The following is a 20,772-nucleotide window of genomic DNA, read 5'->3' as shown; positions in this document are numbered from 1 at the left end:
TTCTGTTCTTTTTCTTTGTTTTAAAGGACATGTGATGATTGTTAGAATGCCCAGGGAAGAGTATTTTCAGTGATCACAATAGAACTAGGTGCATGAATCAAAAATAAATGTATTTCTACGATTGCTGCTACAATGACACAGCATTTTTACACTTTGTGGTCCAGTTATATAAATCTTGGAATAGGGTGAAATACTGCTATGGGCAGAAATCTATTTAGCTATGAAGTCATAGAATCATAGAATATCTCAAGTTGGAAGGGACCCATAAGGATCATTGAGTCCAACTCCCTGCTCCTCGCAGGACTACCTAAAACTAAACCGTATGACCAAGAGCATCATCCAGACGCTCCTTGAACTGTGACAGGCTTGATGCTGTGACCGCTTCCCTGGGGAGCCTGTTCCAGGGAGTGACCACCTTCTCAGTGAAGAACCTTTTCCTAACGTCCAATTTAAACTTCCCCTGACGCAGCTTCGTTCCATTTCCTCGTGTCCTGTCGCTGGTCACCAGAGGGAAGAGATCAGCACCTCCCCCTCCACTTAAGTGCGTTGATTCTCAGATGATAGTAAGTTTATAAATACTGAGAAAGTAGTGCGTAACAAGAACACGATGAGTCAGAAGCTCAATAATTCCTTTCACTTCGCGTAGCACACTCATTGATTCATGCTGTTTATTTGGACATCGAGAGGGTACTGTTACCCCTTCAAATTTTTAGCGGGCAGGGAGAGGGCGGTGTTTGTTAACCACTGCAAATAATTATAAGTATATAATTTTTATGTATTAGTTTGTTCAGTATTCCCACATTCATCTTCAGAAAGTATAGAGAATTTTGATGCTTTGTTTCTATTCTTTTCATTCTAAATATTCCCAATTTAAAGGTAATTTCTGTTCTTTTGTCTTTTGATAGTCTGATACCTACCTCTGCATGTCAGTACCCCTGCCGGTGGATGATGAAGCCTATGTAGGTGAGTATTGGTTGACTGGAAGAATCTAAGCAAACCATTTTGAAGACCTTCAGCATTTTCTTTTTTTTTCTTTGACTTACATTGACATAATCTTTGGCTGTCAGAGTTTCCAAAATGCATTCATCATGGCTAATGCAGAAACAAACTAGAGAGAGCTACTTAGAGTCAAGATAACAAACTGTATCTGGAGAGATTCACGAGTAATAGTAGTTAAGGAGCTGCATGCAGATGCCTCTAGCAGTCAGTACCAAACAGCCCCATTTGTAAAGTATTGGCTTTCTGTCTCTGGCCGGATACTTAATTCTGCTCCACTGAGCAGGCTGTTTATTTACCTGCTGGTACAGGCTGTAAATCCTTTGCACTTACAGTCAGTCTTGGCTGCAGTAAGATGTTACTTACCTGGGGGAAAAAAAACAAAACTGACCAAACCCTCTCCCCCTTCCCACCCCCCCTTTTAAACATTGTGACATGAATAAGATGGCAGACAAATAGCAGGAATACTGTGATAGTGTACAAATGCTGAGGTCATATAGATCAGCAAAACACCATCTGTGTGGAAGGTCTTTGAGGTACTTCTAATTTCATTTTGCCTTGCTTGTGAACCTGTGTTCAGGTAGAGAGAAGGCTTGTTGGTTTGGCTGAAGATAGTTTCACTATCAAAACATGCTATAAACTGAAATAAAAGAAGACAATGACAACTTAAAATGTCTACATTTTTCTTCCTTTTCTCTTTTCTTGCATTTTAGGATATCTGCACTTACAATAAATATGGTGGGAATCCCATGTAGTTTTTATTGTAGTGTATTATGAGACTATTGTTCCATGTGGATTTCCTTGTGGAAATCCTGCAGAAATAGAATATTGTGTTTAGATTTTCATGTTGTATTATAGTAACTAAAAAAATTGAGTAAATTTTCTTCAGTGCTTTCTCTGTATATTTGTTTTGTAAAGAAGTCAGAACCTCACCTCACATTTTGGCTGTGAATTTGACCCCAGAAAGAAAAATGACCATAGAAGGGAGTGAGTGTTCATTCTCTAATAAACTATACTTGCTGTGCAGTGTGTGCAATAGGCCCTTCTGCTTTCAAGTGATTCATAGAAAGGCATACTACTAACCTGCTGCTTAAGCAATTTTTATTTAGTGCTTCATTAAATTGCAAAATTGCATAGTTCAGTTCTTTATTAGATTGCTGCACTTTTAATTCTGTCATTTGGTGTTTACATGTGCTAAAGCCACATAAACTTCTTTCAGTGGTGTATATGTTTATAAGGACTACGAAAAGAATTTGCTTAAAAGTGGTATTTATGCAAAGTCTCAATGTGTATCATGTGAGGCAATCCATTTTTTTCTATGAAGACTGAGAAACTTTTAGCTTTTAGGTGTTTACATGTTCTTCGCCAGATCTTTATGGGATTTGGTCACCTTTCCAATGATCACTGTGCTTGAGTACATGTCATTACAAAACAGTATAAGGCCTGGGCAAAGAAACCATTCTAGTTGTCAGGTGGAGCTTTGAAGAGCAAGAGGAACTTGATGAGCAAATTTAAAAACTTGTTGTGTGAACATAAAGTTTTCCCGAGATAGCATTGCTTACAACCTCTATATTTGGATGTCTTGAAAATAAAACAAAATTGCTTGCCTTTTTTTTCTCTTTGGTCCCTTCCACCAAAATGGATAGGCATGTGGACAATCTTAAGCATGTGATCAGTTCCATCTCACTTCAGTAAAGTCACTGGAAAGTGTTTTCAGTGGAAATGAGTGGAAATCAGATTGGAGTCTTCACAACAGAAGTTACCTAATCATTGGAAAGACTAGACTCAAACATATCCAGCTGTAGAGAATAGAAAGAATGCAAACTGTCTTACAAAATACCTGAATAGCAAATTAAATCTTCTTCTTAGGAAAGAGATTTTTACAATAGGTATCATCATCTAAGAAATTAGATGCTTTGTGGAGTTTTTCCTTAAATATTTCTTAATACCATTAAATGTTGTGAAGCTAATTATTAACTTACTTGTATGCATGTATTTTGTGTTGCTTAAATAAGTATAGAAGATTGACACACAGAGAATGAAATACTTCTTTTTGAAAGGATAGTGTCTACATTTTTGTGGTTTAAGCAGAATCTGCCTTGATCGCATTGCCAATAAATGGCGTAATTAACTTTCATTAATTACTATTTTACTTTGTGATAGAAGCATCTAAAAACTAACATATGAACTGTCACTCTGGGTTGCCCTTCAGTGATGTATTGAGAAGACAATGTGTGTTCTGAAGAGCTTCAACATGAGGAGGTGTTAATACACAGAATTAAAACAATAATCTGGGTTTCTGAGACAGTGCAGTGGTAAAGCTGAGGCCAGAACCTACATGTTCTGCCTCCAGTTGAATTTATTCTGTGATTTTTTTTCCCTTTTGCACTTTAGAAGGACACTTTTATGACCAAGTGTCCTTACAGTTTGACCAAGAATCACTTGTTTGTTACTTTGTTTTCCTATTTTTACCCCCTTTTCCTCCCTCCTCCAAGACAGTGTGGAAGAGGAGTTTCTGTTTATAGAATCTGCAGTAGGATAGTTTTGTTGCATATTGGTGATATATAAGGGCCTTGGAAGAGAGAACTTCTTCTTTAGCATTGTATGCAGGCAGTACTACTTTTGTTGCTAAGTAGAAAATATTTTCTGTAACTTTTTTCAATATCTTGTATTAAATTTGTATTGAGCACTTTGAATTCAGACTTCAGCTTTGCTATTCCCCTAAAGATTTAAAACCAGTAGACAATCATGCTTGCACAGGGACAAAGGGTGTAACTTCGTCCTGCAAAGCTGGAAGGATACTGTACCAGGATTTACCAGTTTGCTCAGAGTCAGTTCTCAGGCATTATCAAAAGAAGGAGCTGTTTAAACTTACTTATGAAATGTTACCAGCTAAAAGAAGGAATAGAGCAAGTTTTGCCCTAGAGGTCTTTTTCAGGAATGCATCTGTGTATTTTTGCAGATGCTTTAGTATCCTGTGTGATATTCTTTTGTGAAGGGTCAGACTGTCAAGGCTGAGATTTCAGTTTGAACCAGTTGTTTTTCTGTCCCAAAGGGCTGTAAATGCTGACAAACTGGAGTACGGGGAATGTTTGTTTGTTTGTGGAGTTGGTTGGTTTACATTTAGGTTAATGTTAGGAACATACTTTTTGCTCCTGTGAAATGAAATGGCTGTAAGATTAATATGTAAAAGATGTTAATCACTGAGATTAATATGTAATTTTTGAAGAAAGTATCATTCCAGTTACATTTTAAAAACATATTGTGGTTTTCCTCTTTCACCTCATGTTTGATTAAAGTTTATGAATAAGCAGACAAACCAGAAACTAGATCGAGTCTTTAATAGTGCAGGCGTTGATAAAATCAGGTTTTGACTAGTGAGCTGTCTGACAGCAAGCCACTCAGCCAAGAAATTTGACTGTCATCTTCACCTCCTTACATTCATGGGTGACCAGTAAATAAATGTGTCTTTTTCTTACTGACTCATGGTAAGTCCCTATCTGTCAGACTGTGCTGTAGAAATGAGATGGAGCCTGTTACATTCAGCAACATAAATTGAAATAATCAGATGTGGGTTTGTTACTCTAGTATGGCGTATATAATCTTCCCTAATGCCAAGTAATGATGACTTCACTGTATTGAAGGCCTCTAATGTCTCCCTAATCTGCCAAACTGTGGACACTGATATGTTGATAGATTTCTTTAAAATTAGTTCCATTATAGAGAAGACAGCAATTTTCTTTTAAAAAAAGGATATCAACTTTATACCATTGAATTGTTATTTGTAAAGATTAACTTCTTAGAAATGAATTTTTTAAATACACTGTTACTAGACACTGTTAAGATTAAATTGATGTCATGTTCCTTTCATTCCTGTTTCTCCTGGAATTCGTAATTCAAAGTATACTTGGTCAGGAAAGTAAGTCAGACTTTATTCAGATTTAGTATATATACCAAAACTGTTGCTGTTATTTTAGTAATCATTTTGTACCACTTCTCCATGCATAAAAAATATTTAACTATTGAGTAATCATCTCTTCATTATTGTAAAATGTGGAGGCTGTCAACTAGGAATATAAGGCTTTTGTTTGGTATTTCTTAAGCCTTTGGTAGTGGCAGGTACTGCATTTGGCTTGAATCTCATGCTGATTTGTAGGGCTTTTACAACATAGGATTTTTTAAATGGCTTTTTTTTGACCCTCTGTTTGGAAGACTGGTATAAGCCTAGGTGTGCTGCTAAGAAAATAACTATACAGGAACAGAGTAACCGACTGTGCAAAGGTCTGTTTAGCTCACAGGCAGACAGAGGTTTTTCAACTCTTCCTTCAGAAGCAATAATGAGATATGTGAGCTAAAATAGTGTGTGCAGGTGGCTCACACAGAAATCTGATTTTGCTTTGTTAACTGTGCTGCATTATTTTCTATTAATAAGAGTAGTATTTAGTAAGCTATTTGTAATAAGTTTTATAATGGTGCTTAAAGGTCCCGTCTGTGCACTAGAATGTCATTGTAATGGGCAATGTGCAGAGGGAATAAAAGGCTTCCTGACGCACTCATTAGAGTAAATACGCAAGATGTGACAGCGGTAGAGGAGTAAAAAGAAAGAGTGAGACAGTATTAACGAGCAGGACAGGTGGTGGCATTAGCAGACAAGAGGCCTAACTTTTAATTTTACCTTTATTGAAGGCTGTTCTTTTAGGTGTTACTTACAGTACATTTTATACAGGTATCAAGTTCGGGAATAAAGTTCATTAAATTTCACATCTGTGAGCTGCTTGTAAACTCCTTCAGAAATTTAATCTCGCACTTAAATTGGTAACAGCAGCTTAAAACACCTGAAACACCCGAAAACTAAGGTTGGAAGTCCACCTAAAATGACACATTGTCTGTCACGTGCAAGAGTTAACCATAATTTCACTACTAATTGTTACTGATAAGAACATCGAAACAAAAGGTCTTTCTGCAATGCAGATTAGTTTTTTAGCTATGGAATGAGTAGCATTTGCTTGTAGGAAGAAAAGATGTTATGCATTCTTTGGACTTTAATCATGCTGGCAAGTTTAGCACTTCTGAATCCATACGTGGTACGTAGACTACCTTCCCAGGGCACGTGGGTGCATCTTTTACTTCCCAAACCAAGCCCTCAGCTCTGGTGTGCTCATCTCCTTACAGTCTGACTGCATGCCTTATGTCTTCAAGCTAGAATTTGACTTGCATACCTTAACTTCTGGCTGTTTTTCCTCACAACAGACCTCAGCTCCAAAAGTAGGGTTAGAAGCTATTTGATTAATTTTTTTCCCCTCATGAAACTGGGACAATAATCCACATCATCATTCACTTCAGGAACCCTGCCTCAGCCACATGTTAAAACGCTGAGTTCAGAGTGCAGATAAATCCGCAAACTTCAGAAGCAGAATAGTGTTTCACTGGTTTGCAGCTTCACCATCTGCTCATGTTAAGACTCTTACAAGAGCTAAAAGACACTTACTTGAAGGCTCCTTACTGTCTGTGTACATATAAGGGCAGGAGTGACTTGGTTCTGGAATTTCTACTGTAGAATAAGGTTAAAAACCCTCCAAAGTCCTCCTCTGTCTTACGTGAAGAAAAATTCCATTGCATTCCCTGCATCTGACACATCATTTCAGTAGTAACAAAGGAAGTTACACAATGTAGCTTGCTTTATTTCTAGAAATGCCATCATTGTACATTCAGGGTCAATATTACTGCAGTGGTTAAAGGTTGGTAACCTTTTTCCTATACTAAACAGGATCACGAACATTTGAGAAACAAAAACAGTGTTTTGTTTGTGGCGTGGGATAAAGAACAGACGTTTAAGTGCTGAACATTCACTTTCATCTAAGTTTCTAATAATGAGAAATACTTGGGCAATGAGATTGTGTTGACTTTAAACAAATCTTGTTTTCCATTCCAAAGGGTTTGACATATTAGTGAGAATAAATCATAATCGCTTCTTGGAATTGTTGTCCCAAGAAAGATGCAGCAAAAATGTAAACTGGGTGAAATACTGGAAGAAGATACAACTTCAACTCATGCATAAGATGTTAGTTGCTCCTAACTGTAACTGACTGTTTGTTTGTATTTTTGATGAAGAAGTACAAAAGAAGTAGAAAAGTATTATTAAATCACAAAATTATTAAAAATTATTAAATTAAGTGCAAATTTCGAACCTAGATTGAAATTAGACTGGTTACACTAAAATTTTGTGGTTTGGGATACATTGCTGTGTTTACTAAGTGTCGTATTTAACTTTTGGGGAAAAATACAGCAGTTTTGAGTGGGAACTTGGAACTTCTTTTTCTTAATAAGTGAGGTACAGTGTCTTAGCTTGGGAGACAGGCTGTTGAATGGGAATTTAAGGAAAACTTGTAAGTGGAATGCAGAAGGTAAATAGATGAGTGGGGACATACCTGCCTTGTTTCTAGTATTACAGAGAAAAAATGGCACAAAATGCTTTTCCTTACGTAACTTATGGTGAAAGTAGGGGTAGCTTATTTGTTTTATCATTTTGTTTTTCAGTTGACTTTAAGCCTCATGCCAGCATGGACACTGTCCATCACATGTTGCTCTTTGGATGTAATGAACCCTCTTCTACCGAAAATTACTGGTAAGAATTGCAACTTGCTTTTTTTACTGTAGCTAACTTTTCTTGTGTTAATTGCTTCCACATAAACTTTTTCCAGTGTTGCAATTTCTTGGAAAAGTAGAAAAATTTGAAAGGAAGAAGAAGTATAACATTAAGTCTTTTCACACTGAAAGTGTTTATTTTTTTTAACTAACTCCTCTGTAAGGTGGAGAAAACAATCTGTTTTCTGATTCTTCATGACTAATTGACTGTCTCTGAGGACGAGACAGGAGCTGTAGTGGGCAGAGTGCCATTGGATACCAAGAAATCTCGGCTTCCTCTATAGCTGGCTGCTTTCCTGTGTATGAAGAAGTATTGTATGAGGTGCCCAGAAGGAAACTGAGTGAAGGGTAAGCTGAAGAAGATTCTCTCTGTCAAGTGGTTTGGTAGTTGACTTGCCCTTCAAAATGTCTAAGCAGTGAGGGCAGAGGGAAGCTCTCAATGCGACTAAAACAGGTGTGGGGAGCCAAAGTGAAGAAATGTGAAGGTGGGTAGAAATTAATAGTCTGTTCAGTAATTTTGCGAGTTTTCTCGACGTTTTCAGGAGAGAGCAGATAAGGTAGTTTTGCTGACACTGCAAAGCTTATATGACTTACTCTGAAATGTGGAACAATTTCAATATAGATTTTCTGATAGAGTTGTGTAATCACAATTTATCTTTTAAGTATTTACCAAAAAGGCAACTAGAGCTGGAATTTAGAGCTAATAATATAGTATGATATGTTTTCCACAAGAAATATGAATTTAGCATTTCGAATAATCTCTGCATGTTTTGAGCAATTGATTTGATTAATATTTGGAACGTACAACAAACTTTCATCAAAAGTTTTATCTCCCTTCTGCCTATCAACCAACAGTTCTAATATTGAAAATGTTGTAATCTTGTCTTGCAAGAAAAGCAGATGCTTAAGAAGTCCAGACAAAAGTAAAACTATGAAAGCACAGAATTTCTATTGATTTCTTTTCCCAGCAGACAGCTTTTCTGTGTTCTTTTTATTGTATCTTACATGTTAGAATATACTTTTTGAATAGTTTAATGTGAAAAATACACCAACATAAAACTGTTCCCATTGTGGCCTTTTAAAACGAGTTTACATCTTTAATAAACTATTTCAAACTGAGTAGATTGTTTTTGTAGCTCGTTTTGTTTTCATATGTCTAAAAGTAGTTTTATTAGAGCCTTGAAATAATCCGTACGTGATAGAATGATATTGTTATAGATTGATGAGGTCCTTGCGTTGAGATGAAGTCACAAGATAATGGCTAAGTCACATCTAGCTGATGTTCTGAAGATGTACATGAAGTGTTTAGTTCCTGAGCTTTCAGCTATGAAGAGATGGATCAAAAGCTGGAAAGTCATAATATTCTTCAAAGCTGAATCAGACTCAAATCCTAGGCTTGAGACTAGGCTTTAGGTAGTTTGAGCTCCCTGGCTGTATCATCTCTCTTCCCGGAGAAGAAGGATTGCCCAGCAGAAAACTCACCATGGCAGTCTGAGCAGTGTGGCAGCTAATGTTGCTTTTGTTCTTGATTGCTGTACTTAACAGCTACCTGTCAAATGATGAAACACGTAATTAGTGTTGTACGTAAAACTGATATTTCCAATTTTTCATACGCAGGTTTTGATTAAATCTTGCTGGTTCTTTGAGGTGTATTATTTGCTTTACATTCTCAAAATAAAACCTCTTCATTCACTGTCTCATCATTTCACATCCCTATTGTTACAATGGTTTGCAACATTTCATCTTCCTCTGCCCATAGCTATCTGCAAGGCTAGAAAGACTTTCACACCTGTTCTACATAAAACAGGCTTTAGACATCTGCATTTATGCCTGTTTGACACACTTAAATAAGCTTGTATAAATGCCTGTTCACTGTGTATCTGTGTGTGTATATAATTAATATAGTATGTATGTGTATAGACATACACGTGTGTGTATATCTATATATGTGCATATCTATAAATGTCTGTGTTGTAAATATGTTCATTTAAATGTTCAGATGTGTAGAAACTGTTGCACATTTTTGTAAGTCATTGCAGAGAGTACATATAATTTAAAAGTAAATGTTTTCCTACTAATTTAAATTCACTAGAGGCTTCCAGCCCCTAGAACCAATTTTGTTAAAGTAATTCTGATGACTGTGTGTTAATGATGAGATGTCTTTGTTATTTTTTATTTTGTTTTGTTATTTGTTGCTCTTTTTTGTTACCTGCTAGTAAGTGATGACTTCACTTGCTCTTCCAGGGGAAGGAGTGGTTGTTTGAGAACTGACATTTGAGGACATCACTATAAGACTTGTTTAGCAAGGATCCTTCCTTTACTATTTACATGGTCAACATTTTTACATATCCAGTTTTTATTCAGTTAGAATCATAAAATCATAGAATAGCTGGGTTGGAAGGGACCTTTAAAGGTTATCTAGTCCAACCCCCCCGACCTTGAACGTTTCCAGGGATGGGGCATCTACTGCCTCTTTGGGCAACCTGTTCCAGTGTTTCACCACCCTCATTGTAAAAAAATTTCTTCCTTATATCTAGTCTGAATCTACCGTCTTTTAGTTTAAAACCATTATCCCTTGTCCTGTCCCCTGCTAAAAAGTTTGCCGCCATCTTTCTTGTAAGCCCCCTTTAAGTATTGAAAGGCTGCAATAAGGTCTCCCTGAAGCCTTCTCTTCTCCAGGCTGAATAACCCCAACTCTCTCAGCCTTTCTTCATAGGAGAGACGTTCCACCCCCCTGATCATTTTCGTGGCCCTCCTCTGGACCCACTCCAACAAGTCCATGTCTTTCTTGTGCTGAGGGCTCCAGAGCTGGACACAGTACTCCAGGTGGGGTCTCACCAGAGCAGAGCAGAGGGGCAGAATCACCTCCCTTGACCTGCTGGCCACGCTTCTTTTGATGCAGCCCAGGATACGGTTGGCCTTCTGGGCTGTGAGCACACATTGCTGACTCATGTCCAGCTTTTCATCCACCAGTACCCCCAAGTCCTTCTCGGCAGGGCTGCTCTCAATCCCTTCATCCCCCAGCTTGTATTGATCCCGCGGGTTGCCCCGACCCAGGTGCAGGACCCTGCACTTGGCCTTGTTGAACCTCATGAGGTTCACATCGCCCCACTTCTCGAGCTTATCCAGGTCCCTCTGGATGGCATCGTGTCCCTCAGGTGTGTCGACCGCACCACTCAGCTTGGTGTCATCTGCAAACTTGCTGAGGATGCACTCGATGCCACTGTTTATGTCATTGATGAAGATATTAAACAGTACTGGTCCCAGTGCGGACCTTTGCGGGACACCAGTCGTCACCGATCTCCATCTGGACGTTGAACCATTGACCCTCTGGATGCGTCCATCCAACCAATTCTTCACCCACCGGACAGTCCACCCATCAAATCCGTATCTCTCCAATTTAGAGAGAAGGATGTTGTGGGGAACCGTGTCAAAGGCCTTACAGAGGTCCAGATAGATGACATTGGTAGTCCTTCCCATGTCCACTGATGTAGTCCATCATAGAAGACCACTAGGTTGGTCAGGCAGGGCTTGCGCTTGGTGAAGCCATGCTAGCTGTCTCGAATCACCTCCCTGTCCTCCATGTGCCTTAGTATAGCTTCCAGGAGGATCTGTTCCATGATCTTCCCAGGCACAGAGGTGAGCCTGACTGGCTTGTAGTTTCCCGGATCTTACATTTTTCCCTTTTTAAAAGAGGGGGTTAGGTTTCCCCTTTTCCAGTCAGCGGGAACTTCATGGGACTGCCACGACTTCTCAAATATGATGGATAGTGGCTTAGCAACTTCATCTGCCAGTTTCTTCAGGACCCGTGGGTGGATCTTATGGGATCCCATGAACTTGTGCACCTTCAGGTCCCTTAGATGGTCTCAAACCTGATCATCTGTTACAGTGAGCGGTTCTTTATTCTCCCAGTCCCTGCATTTGCCTTCTGTGGCTTGGGCAGTGAGGTTTGAGCACTTGCCGGTGAAGACTGAGGCAAAAAAGTCATTGAGTCATTAAGGCATACCACATTGATTTTTTGCTTTATTATAGTTTCTTCATCAAAATTCTGGGCGACATTAGTCAGATGGTTTGTAATCAGTTGTAAGAACATTAAAACATATCAAGTCAAGAGCTGTCTTTCATACCATCGTGATGTGGACTAGGAGTATTATGGAAAAACTTAGGAGCATTCAGAATGCAAGGACAAAATTAATTTCCCTGAGGCGTGAAGTTTTATTCAGGCCAGTTTTGAGTGTGGAGGAATGGGAGAGGGGAACATACAGCATCCAAATACCTCTACTGGGATTAGCTGCCTTGTGGCCATAGCAGCGCTGAGCCAAAATCTGTGACGCCACTCGGGCCCACTGGCTTTTCTGCTGACTTGACGCTATTCCTGCAAATGCCCCTGGCCTTCTGAAAGACTGTCTAACAGTGTGGGACCTGCGCTGGCTGTGCAGAGTGACACGTTCACTGCAACATGGTAAAATCTTTATCTGAACAAACGCTAAAGGGGTGCACAGGTGTTTCTCCCTTCTTGAAATACTCAGGCCTTTCCACAGAAATAAAGTAGGCTCCCAGGGCTCATTTACTCAGCTTTTGCTCAGTGCACCAAAAAAAGGTGTAGCTGCTTCTCTTTGTTCATCATAATTGGCCTGAAAAACAGTTCAGCCACTATGACAAGAAGTTTTGCCTGAGCTGATAAACTGTGCTGAAATCGAAGTAGTATGCCTGAGCTGATTCATCAAAAGTTCAGATTTTCCATAGATAATCAGGAATATACTTGAATGATTTAAAATAAAATGTTGAATTATTCAGAACAACTGAGTCTCCTGGTAAGACAGGTCTTGTGCTGCATCAAAGCTAACACTGAAATGAGCTCCCATGAATGGGATGATTCATAGACATAGCCTTTATTTAGAGATCAGGCAGGGCAACTTTAAATAGTTATCTAATCTAAACAAATGTATGAGTACAGGTCGTAGATCACCACCCAGTAATTCCTCCGTCAGACTAGCTGCTTCTGTTGGCAGGAGAGCATGGTTCTGGAGGCTTTTGACATCAATATTTCAGTAAAGGTTGCAAAAGCTGTCAAGACTAGTTCAGGGAAATACTTGTATTTCACTGCTTAGGGGAGAGTGGGAACAGTATAAAGATTTATATTTTTGAGTGCAGTTTCTTACCATTGTCACTGTCCCAGAATGTTCAACACCATTCAGCTCAAGAACTAAAAATGATCATTTTTGTTACTCAATCACCTCAATTATCTTTTTTTACAAGTCTTTGTTAGAATCAAGGAGTAGAGTATAATAGAGAAAGAAATAAAAAAAGTTCTTTGTTTTCCTAAACAATGCAAATATCCTAAAAGGACAGCCAAATACTAGTCTTGCTGACATAGTGAAATATTTTGCTTTCAGTCTACGTAATCAGACAAAACCCCAGTGCCATTAAATATCTGGCTCCTGAGTTTACCCAAGATTGAGGAGAATGCATTTCAAAAGTCCAGGAGAGTTTGCAAAAAACAAAGACCCGAGAAGCAGTTAGTAAGCTCTATTTCCGTGCCCTCCTTTACCCCTCTGCCCCTCAAATTTTGACCACAGTCAAAATCAGTTGTTAGTACAATACTGTATAGTATGCAGTTATAGTCCATTTCTAAGGTATTCTGTGCTGCTTATTCTGTTCAGAATCTCATGATTTTTTGCATGTAAAAAAGCTATGAATTTCAGTGATTGGTTAGATTTTTTTATTTGTTTGTAAATTTATACTTTTTACCTAGCCTCCTGCTTTTAAATCTGTTCATTAGTTAATCTTAACTCTTCTTTGTAATCTCCTCTGGGTTTGTTTTTTTCTGAAAACTTGATGTTTCAAGATCAGCATTGATGGGTAAATGAGAGGGTTGACCATTTTTTAAGCATGATGAAAGAGCAATGTGTGTATTTCATCTTTTTCTCCTGCAGTCTTCCCCCTCCATCGGCCAGTGTCTCAGGAGGAAAGTTTGGAACAGCCTATGTAGTTTTTTTTACCTAGCTAATACGGTCCTAAAAAATACTGTGGTATAAACGAAGACTAGCTGGCCCAGAGCGTGGTGGTGAAGCTGCAACTGTGCTTATGGTTTCTACTGTTGTTCCTCCTAACCAATCTCTTCAACACATTTCCAAACTGTGCAGGTCAATACCTGGAGTCTTTTGTATTTTTTAGATTGTAGCAATTGAAAGCTGCACAGCTTTTACCTGCAGCTGTACGAATTGTTAGTCATGAAACATTTCACTTATCCTGAAATAAGTTTTGCATGTCCATTGGGGCATGTTTGAAGGGAGAGATGACCAAACTAGTAGTTGTGAAGATCTAGAAATACGTGTTGTGAGGAAAATTAATGAAAAGGAAGAAGTGGCATGTTCCTTTTTCTCTTGGTAGTCTGATGATTATGGCAGTGCTTTCTGTTAGAAGAAGACACAGCAGCAATGTTGCAGTAAGGCTTTCTGGGATCACAGAAATGCGTAATGTCCCGCTGAGGTGGTTTTCCCTATGCGCTGGAAGAACTAGTTACCCCTGGGAGAGCAGCCTGGAAAGCATCGTCGTCATTTGTTCTGAGAGGTGGCACATACGGCTCAGGCATCCTCAGTAGAATGCTGAGCTTGCATCTGCTAAAAGTCCTGATCTTTTATGTTTTTATACTTGTCCTCACACTGTGTGAGACTCTATTTTCCCCAGTATTTAAGGTGACTGAAACCGTGCTTTATGTGTACAAACGTTTTCCCAGGTCTCATTTTACCAGCAGTAATATAAACAGAGAAGGGGCTGTATCATCTTGTTTTGGACTGAAACCTTGGCATAGGTGTCAACCTTCATTTCGTCTGGCTTGGATTAGTTGATGTAGTCTGAATAGTTTCAGGTTGAGGCTTTCTAAAAGTCAGACCTGTGTACGCTGCACCTGTGGAATGACTTCTACACTCTGTGCTGAGTGCCGCGATGCTTTGCCGCTGAAGAAGGTACCGATACACTCTGTATTTCCCTAACAGAGGATTGAGAGGGAGAAGTGGCTCCTAGGTGGGTGTTTGGAAAGCCCCTCAGTGTCCCTTGTTTGTTTATCTGTGTATATCATCCTGTATATAGCACCCACATCCTGTATATAGCACCCACATACAGTCAGCGCTCTCTTGGATGTGGTCCAGGTACACTGTGCTGTCCGTAGACTGTGTCTGATTGGCCTTTCACCAATTTGGTAGTGTCTGTGCCCAGAGTTTATCAGTTCCTGCAGATTCAAGGTAGTTAGAGTTTAACAGTCCTTGGGAGTCTTTCACACTCCACCCTTACTGTCACCTGCAAGGTGTTAGTTGCAGAGGCTAGGAACAGTTCTAGAGCTCTCAGTTATTGTAAGTATTTGTGACCTGTTTGTGGTCTGTAATTCAGTAAACACTTCTTTTTTCTCTTTTTTTTTCCCCCCTTTTTTTGTGTGTGTGTGTGTGATTTTTCTGTTTATGAGAAACAAGACATTGTGCGTGGAATAAAAATTAACTTAAAACAGTGAGCTTGCGTTAAGTACAAGGAAGAGCATAAGTGCCTCCTACCTGTTGGTTCATATACAGCTTCCTGTCACCTTATTTCGTCAATGATTTTTAAATGAATTTTAAATATCAATTTTGACTTAAAGCTTTGATGTCTTGTGGGGTTCTTTCTGCTTTGCGCACGAGTCCAGTCTCTGGTAAATGCGGCAGCCATCGCCATTTTGCGGCACTTGAGCTAAAAGTGCTAGAAATTTTCATATGGTTCATTCTCTCAAAAGGTTCCTTTATTTTTTTCATCACTGGCTACTAGGCTGGCAGGGACTATCAGAACTGTCTATGGTTTTGACCCTGTTTGCCTAACACTATCTTAAGGCAGAGGCAGGAAAAAAAAAGATGGGGGATCTAATGATATCCAGGAAAGCAATCTACATTAAAAGAATTGTGTTTAATCGAAATGCATCTTCGTACATCTTAAAATTAATGGGTTTGCATGTAATTCACCTCTCCTTTTCTGATTTCAAAGTTAAAAAATTATATTCCTTTTTGTTTTCTTTCCTCATATTTTTAGGGACTGTGATGAAGGAACATGCAAAGACAAATCTAACATTTTGTATGCTTGGGCAAGAAATGCTCCACCAACCAGGCTACCCAAAGGTATTGAGCCTTTTAATGTGAAGTTCCTGTGTACAGGGGGAAGGGAGAGAAGAGGACGTGGAAGTCTCACCTGGCGTATCTAGGAACTTCCTATAATATTTTTGTTATGTCTAGTTGATGGAATCTGTATAAACATCAACCTCATAAACTATGAATATATCATGCTAGCTATTGTACTGGGGGGGGTGTCATCCTGTTTACTGTAACGTTATGGGTTTCAGTAGGGGGAAAAAAGGCTGGGGGAGAGATAACAGTCATAATATGATGCTTTATTTTTATATAGCATTAATCTTGCATTTCCTACTATATGTTATTGGAAGGGCACTATTTATATATCTTTCATTAGCACACAAACTGTGTTAAAATATTTTTGTGTGTTCGGGAAAGCACAAACAAGTTCAATCTAGACATCGAATTTTTTCTGTGTCTTAAGTATACTTGACGATTTTATGTGCTTTTCATTTCTTGATGTGTTGATGCAGTTAAGCAATGTGTTTATATACCCATTTTTTTGTATGATAGATGACTTTGCTGAATTCAGTCAAAATTTTTTAAGCTGCTTGGAGTGGTATGTCTGGAAGACAGGGAGAAGTGGTACTTCCTAATAACCACTAAAGGTTCTAGAAATATCTGCCATCTAGATAGCCTCAGTCTGAAAATACCTTAAATTCTAAAAATTTTTTCTTTTATCTTTTACTGCCTCTTTTCATAATCAGGAGCAGTGCACAGTATCATGAAGAGGTTTATTTTTAGTAATCCGTTTATACACTTATCAGCACAAATGTTATTTGATTTGGTTATCAGAATGTCAAGTTAAAAAAAATGTTTCTTGGAGGATTCTATGGAAGTCTGGTATTTGCTTTGCTGTTAAACTCCAGCTAGTAATAATTTTCTTGTCTCTAAGCTGTCCATAAATACAAAGTTCGTGGGGGGCATTCATAATGATATTACATTTGTGCACAGAGAGGCTGCAGTCCCATTTATAAGTAGGCTTTGCCATGGTCAGTGTTTAATCTAGTGGGATTCACTGGCCGAATAGAAAGAGATTGCTTTCTCTGCTTCTTTTGAAGAGTGTTCATTGTCGAATCGTTTTAGAGAAATCCCTTTTGGTGATGGTCATATTTTGTAATTTCATTATTTCAAATTATTTCAGATTCCTCCATTTTCTTCTGTGCCTGTGCTTACTTCTGTCAACAAGTAACATAGCTTCATAATTTCCACAAGTTTTTTTCTGCATACAGTTTTAATTTACATCTCAAAATATTTTACCGCAGATCTTTTTATCATTTCATTCTCAGTGTATTCTTAGTAAATCAGTGTTAATTAATTAGTTTATATCATTCACAGGTTGTATGAGAAATGAAAGTTCTACCAAATCCTACACGGATGGCAAAACGTGATTTTTTATTTTTAAAATATATAGTTGTATATGAATATCAAATCTGTATATATATTCTTGGATTGAGAAAATTCTCTGCCTAAGTTCATAAATAACTAAGTTATGGTCCTAGCTTCTTAGTCTGTTTGAGAACACAACTATGTACTGTGACGGTGGTTTTCCCAGTTTTCAGGACAATGTTTTCTTCACTGGTGTCTCAGTGAAATTTTCTACCCCTTCACTCTAAGCCATTACACTGATTTGTATTTTTAGATATGGTCAGCAGTAGTGAACCATCTTACATTTTATTGTTTCTGAAGACAATGCATTTTCCTTCTCTTAGGTGTTGGATTCAGAGTTGGAGGAGAAACAGGTGGCAGATTTTTTGTGCTCCAGGTACACTATGGGGATATTAGTGCATTTAGAGGTATGTATTTTGGAAATTCGTTCTGTAAGTTATATCAGTTACAGCGTCAAAACTATTTACATTATTGTATTACATCTGGTCCACCCCTCCCCTGCTCAAGCAGGGCCACCTACAGCCAGTTGCCCAGGACCATGTCCAGGTGGCTTTTGGATATCTCCAAGGATGGAGACTCCAGAACCTCTCTGGGCAACCTGTGCCAGTGCTCAGTCACCCTCACAGTGAAAAAGTGTTTCCTGATGTTCAATTTCAGTTTGTGCCCATTGCCTCTGGCCATTGTCACTGGGCACCACTGAAGAGAGCGTGGCTTTGTCCTCTTTTCACCCTCCCTTCAGGTATTTTTGTACATGGTTAAGATCCCCCCCTATCCTTCTCTTCTCCAGGCTGAATAGTCCCAGCTCTCTCAGCCTTTCCTCAGAGGAGAGATGCTCCGGTCCTTTCATCATCTTCGTGGCCCTTTCTTGGACTCTCTCCAGTACGTCCATGTCTCTCTTGTACTGGGAAGCCCAGAACTGGACACAGTGCTCCAGGTGTGGCCTCACCAGTGCTGAGCAGAGGGGAAGGATCACCTCCCTTGACCTGCTGACAATACTTCGGCTAATGCAGCCGAGGATACCATTAGCCGCCTCTGCAGCAAGGGCACAATGCTGGCTCACATTCAATTTGGTGTCCATGAGGACCCCCAGGACCTTTTCTGCCAAGCTGCGTTCCAGCTTGGGATGCCCTCAGCATATGCTGGTGGCTGGGGTTGTTCCTGCCCAGGTGCAGGACTTTGCACCTCCTTCCCCTTGTTGAACTGCATGAGGTTCCTGTGAGCCCATTTCTCCAGCCTGTTGAGGTCCCGCTGGACGGCAGCACGACCCTCTGCCATATTGGCCACTCCTCCCAGTTTGGTGTCATCAGCAAACTTGCTGAAAGTGCACTCTGCCCCATCATTTAGTTCTTTAATGAAGATGTTGAACAGGACTGGACCCAGTACTGACCCCTGGGATACACCACTAGTTGCCGTCCTCCAACTAGACTTTGCTCCTCTGATCACCATTCTCTGGGCCCGACCATTCAGCCAGTTTTCAATCCACCTCACTGTCTGCTCATCCAGCCCGTACATTATAAGCTTGGATTAATGAAATTTGGATTTCATCAATGCACATTGTGATATTGGTGATCTGAGATTTTTTGGGACGAGATTAATTACTATTTTTTTTAATTTATATTTCATGTCGTATTTCGTTCTTTAAACCCGAAATGCCTTGTTCTGACACCTTTGAGATGCATGAATTCTTACTTTTGCTCTGTAAATCATGTGCCGTGTGGAATTTTCGGGTTAGGGTCTCTCTGTCCTTCAAGAACAAAAAACCTGTGGATTGTCATTCTCTTGGAATTCAGCTGCGATACATTACTGCGTAGGATTTAAATGAGAATGTGAAGATCCTCGTGGGCTAAACGATAATCAAAATGTTGGACTTGAAAGAAGAAAGGGGACGTAAGCTGAATAATAGCAAAAAATTAAGGGAGGAATATGCGTTACACCAGTAGTTTGAGCTATGCCAATGGCCTCTGAATCCTTCTGTGGTACTATGGTAAATGATCCACAGGTTGTACTTGGTTTTGAATAGAGAAGTTACCCTGTAGTTGGCAGCTTCCCAGTGCCATGCACCCTCTCTTCTGTATACCTCAGGTATGGTTTGGGCAATACTCATTTAGATTTTTCAGCAGCACTGTCTGAAATTGAATGTATGGACTCTATCATGACATGAAGATATAATATAGCGTAATGGCAATAATGCTAACTGAGGAGGAGGAGGAAGGAATAAACTGAGTATGCCAGCACTGTTTAAATGGAGCACATATGCAAATATGCACAACTGAAGTTGAAAGAATTTATTTTCATGAGACAGTTCAGTCAGTTTCATGGACCCGTACAGCCCATGAGATTCTTTGCCTGCTAAAATCACGAATAATTAAAGTTACAAACCTCTAAAGAGAGCGTGTTAGTTGAGAGCCTGCTCTTCATTATTGCTTGGGGACAGTGAGAGTTGTCAGTGTTCATTTTCACTCTTAAGTATAATTTATGTGTATGCAGTTATTAAAAAAAAAAGAAACAAATGAGATCAGTAACCTCTATTGCATGTTAGTTGAGGATGTGTTCGGAAATTTTTATTAGTAAATTAACTTGGTAGTCAAAGCTTCCCCTTGCCCACTTAAGAGACACTGTAGTGAAATAAGTTAGCACCTGAAGTTAAAACTTAATTTTACACCAACACCCCCCTTGCAGCAGACTTCCTTATTTTTTGCCTAGAGTATCTGTGCAGGACTTAGAATAATCAATGTCATAGATATAAGCCTCCAAAATTATAAAACTTTAAGAAGTGTGAACTGATAGGACTATAATTTAGGAGATGATACTAGTGTCATGTACTGTTTCAACAGTTAAAGAGTGTGACAGAATGCCCTCTGTTTTATTTCAGTGCCTTTTACTTGGTAGTCTGATACCTTATTTTTAAAGTGAAAAATAATCTACCTTTTCTGCCATTTTTGTGAGAAAAAGATGTTTTTAATGTAGACTGCCTGTGAAAATTTCAGTAGAGAAAAATATAATTTAAATCTCCTAATAATTTAAATGTCCGAAACCTTGATTGTGGTGTTCGAGGGTATTCAATGCATAACCTTTGATTAGTTTTACAGGTATTTTTAAACTCCAGGAATGACCCTAAAAGGAGCTTTTTTGAATGAATGAGATGTCTGTTGATAACTGTGGATTGTCAAAGTATAAGAATATAGTCATTACGGTTTGTATGTAAGCACATGCAGTTGTCCTCAGAATAGAGGACAAATGATGAAATACACTCAATTAACTTGTTATGCTTTCAGTAGCACATCAAATATTTAGAAGCACTGTTCAGAGTTTAATTTTCTGACTTACAAGTCATTGCAAATATAAAATATTTGGCTTGAGGTAGAAATTATTTATGTATTAGCACACAATTCTACTTCCTATCAATTTCGGGGGAAAAAATGTCGTAGTTAAAATTTATCAACTCTGATTTTCATCTATTTGTAAAAAGGATATTTCTTCATTTCATTAATTAGTTATTAAACTAATTATGCTTTCCCTCCCTCCTTAGCTATAATCCAGAGCTAAGTATTCATATTCAGATACGCACTTTATGCTCACATATCAAAATAAAGCT

The 20,772-nt window shown here is 38.8% G+C and overlaps 1 protein-coding gene across 9 annotated transcripts in view; it reads left to right on the top strand.

Moving 5' to 3' along the window:
• PAM (peptidylglycine alpha-amidating monooxygenase) overlaps positions 1–20,772 on the top strand; it is a 138,753-nt gene that overhangs the window by 65,144 nt on the left and 52,837 nt on the right. For all 9 annotated transcript variants that reach the window (XM_075137172.1, XM_075137169.1, XM_075137173.1 and 6 more), the window contains exons 4-7: positions 906–963; positions 7,534–7,621; positions 15,694–15,779; positions 17,501–17,584. In XM_075137172.1, coding sequence (XP_074993273.1) covers positions 906–963; positions 7,534–7,621; positions 15,694–15,779; positions 17,501–17,584 — 316 coding nt within the window. The remainder of the gene's footprint in view (positions 1–905; positions 964–7,533; positions 7,622–15,693; positions 15,780–17,500; positions 17,585–20,772) is intronic.

This window comes from Calonectris borealis, chromosome Z, assembly GCF_964195595.1.
Source record: "Calonectris borealis chromosome Z, bCalBor7.hap1.2, whole genome shotgun sequence".
NCBI classification, from domain to species: domain Eukaryota; kingdom Metazoa; phylum Chordata; class Aves; order Procellariiformes; family Procellariidae; genus Calonectris; species Calonectris borealis.
The sequence above is the reverse complement of the archived record's forward strand: the minus strand, read 5'-3'. Positions and strand labels throughout refer to the sequence as shown.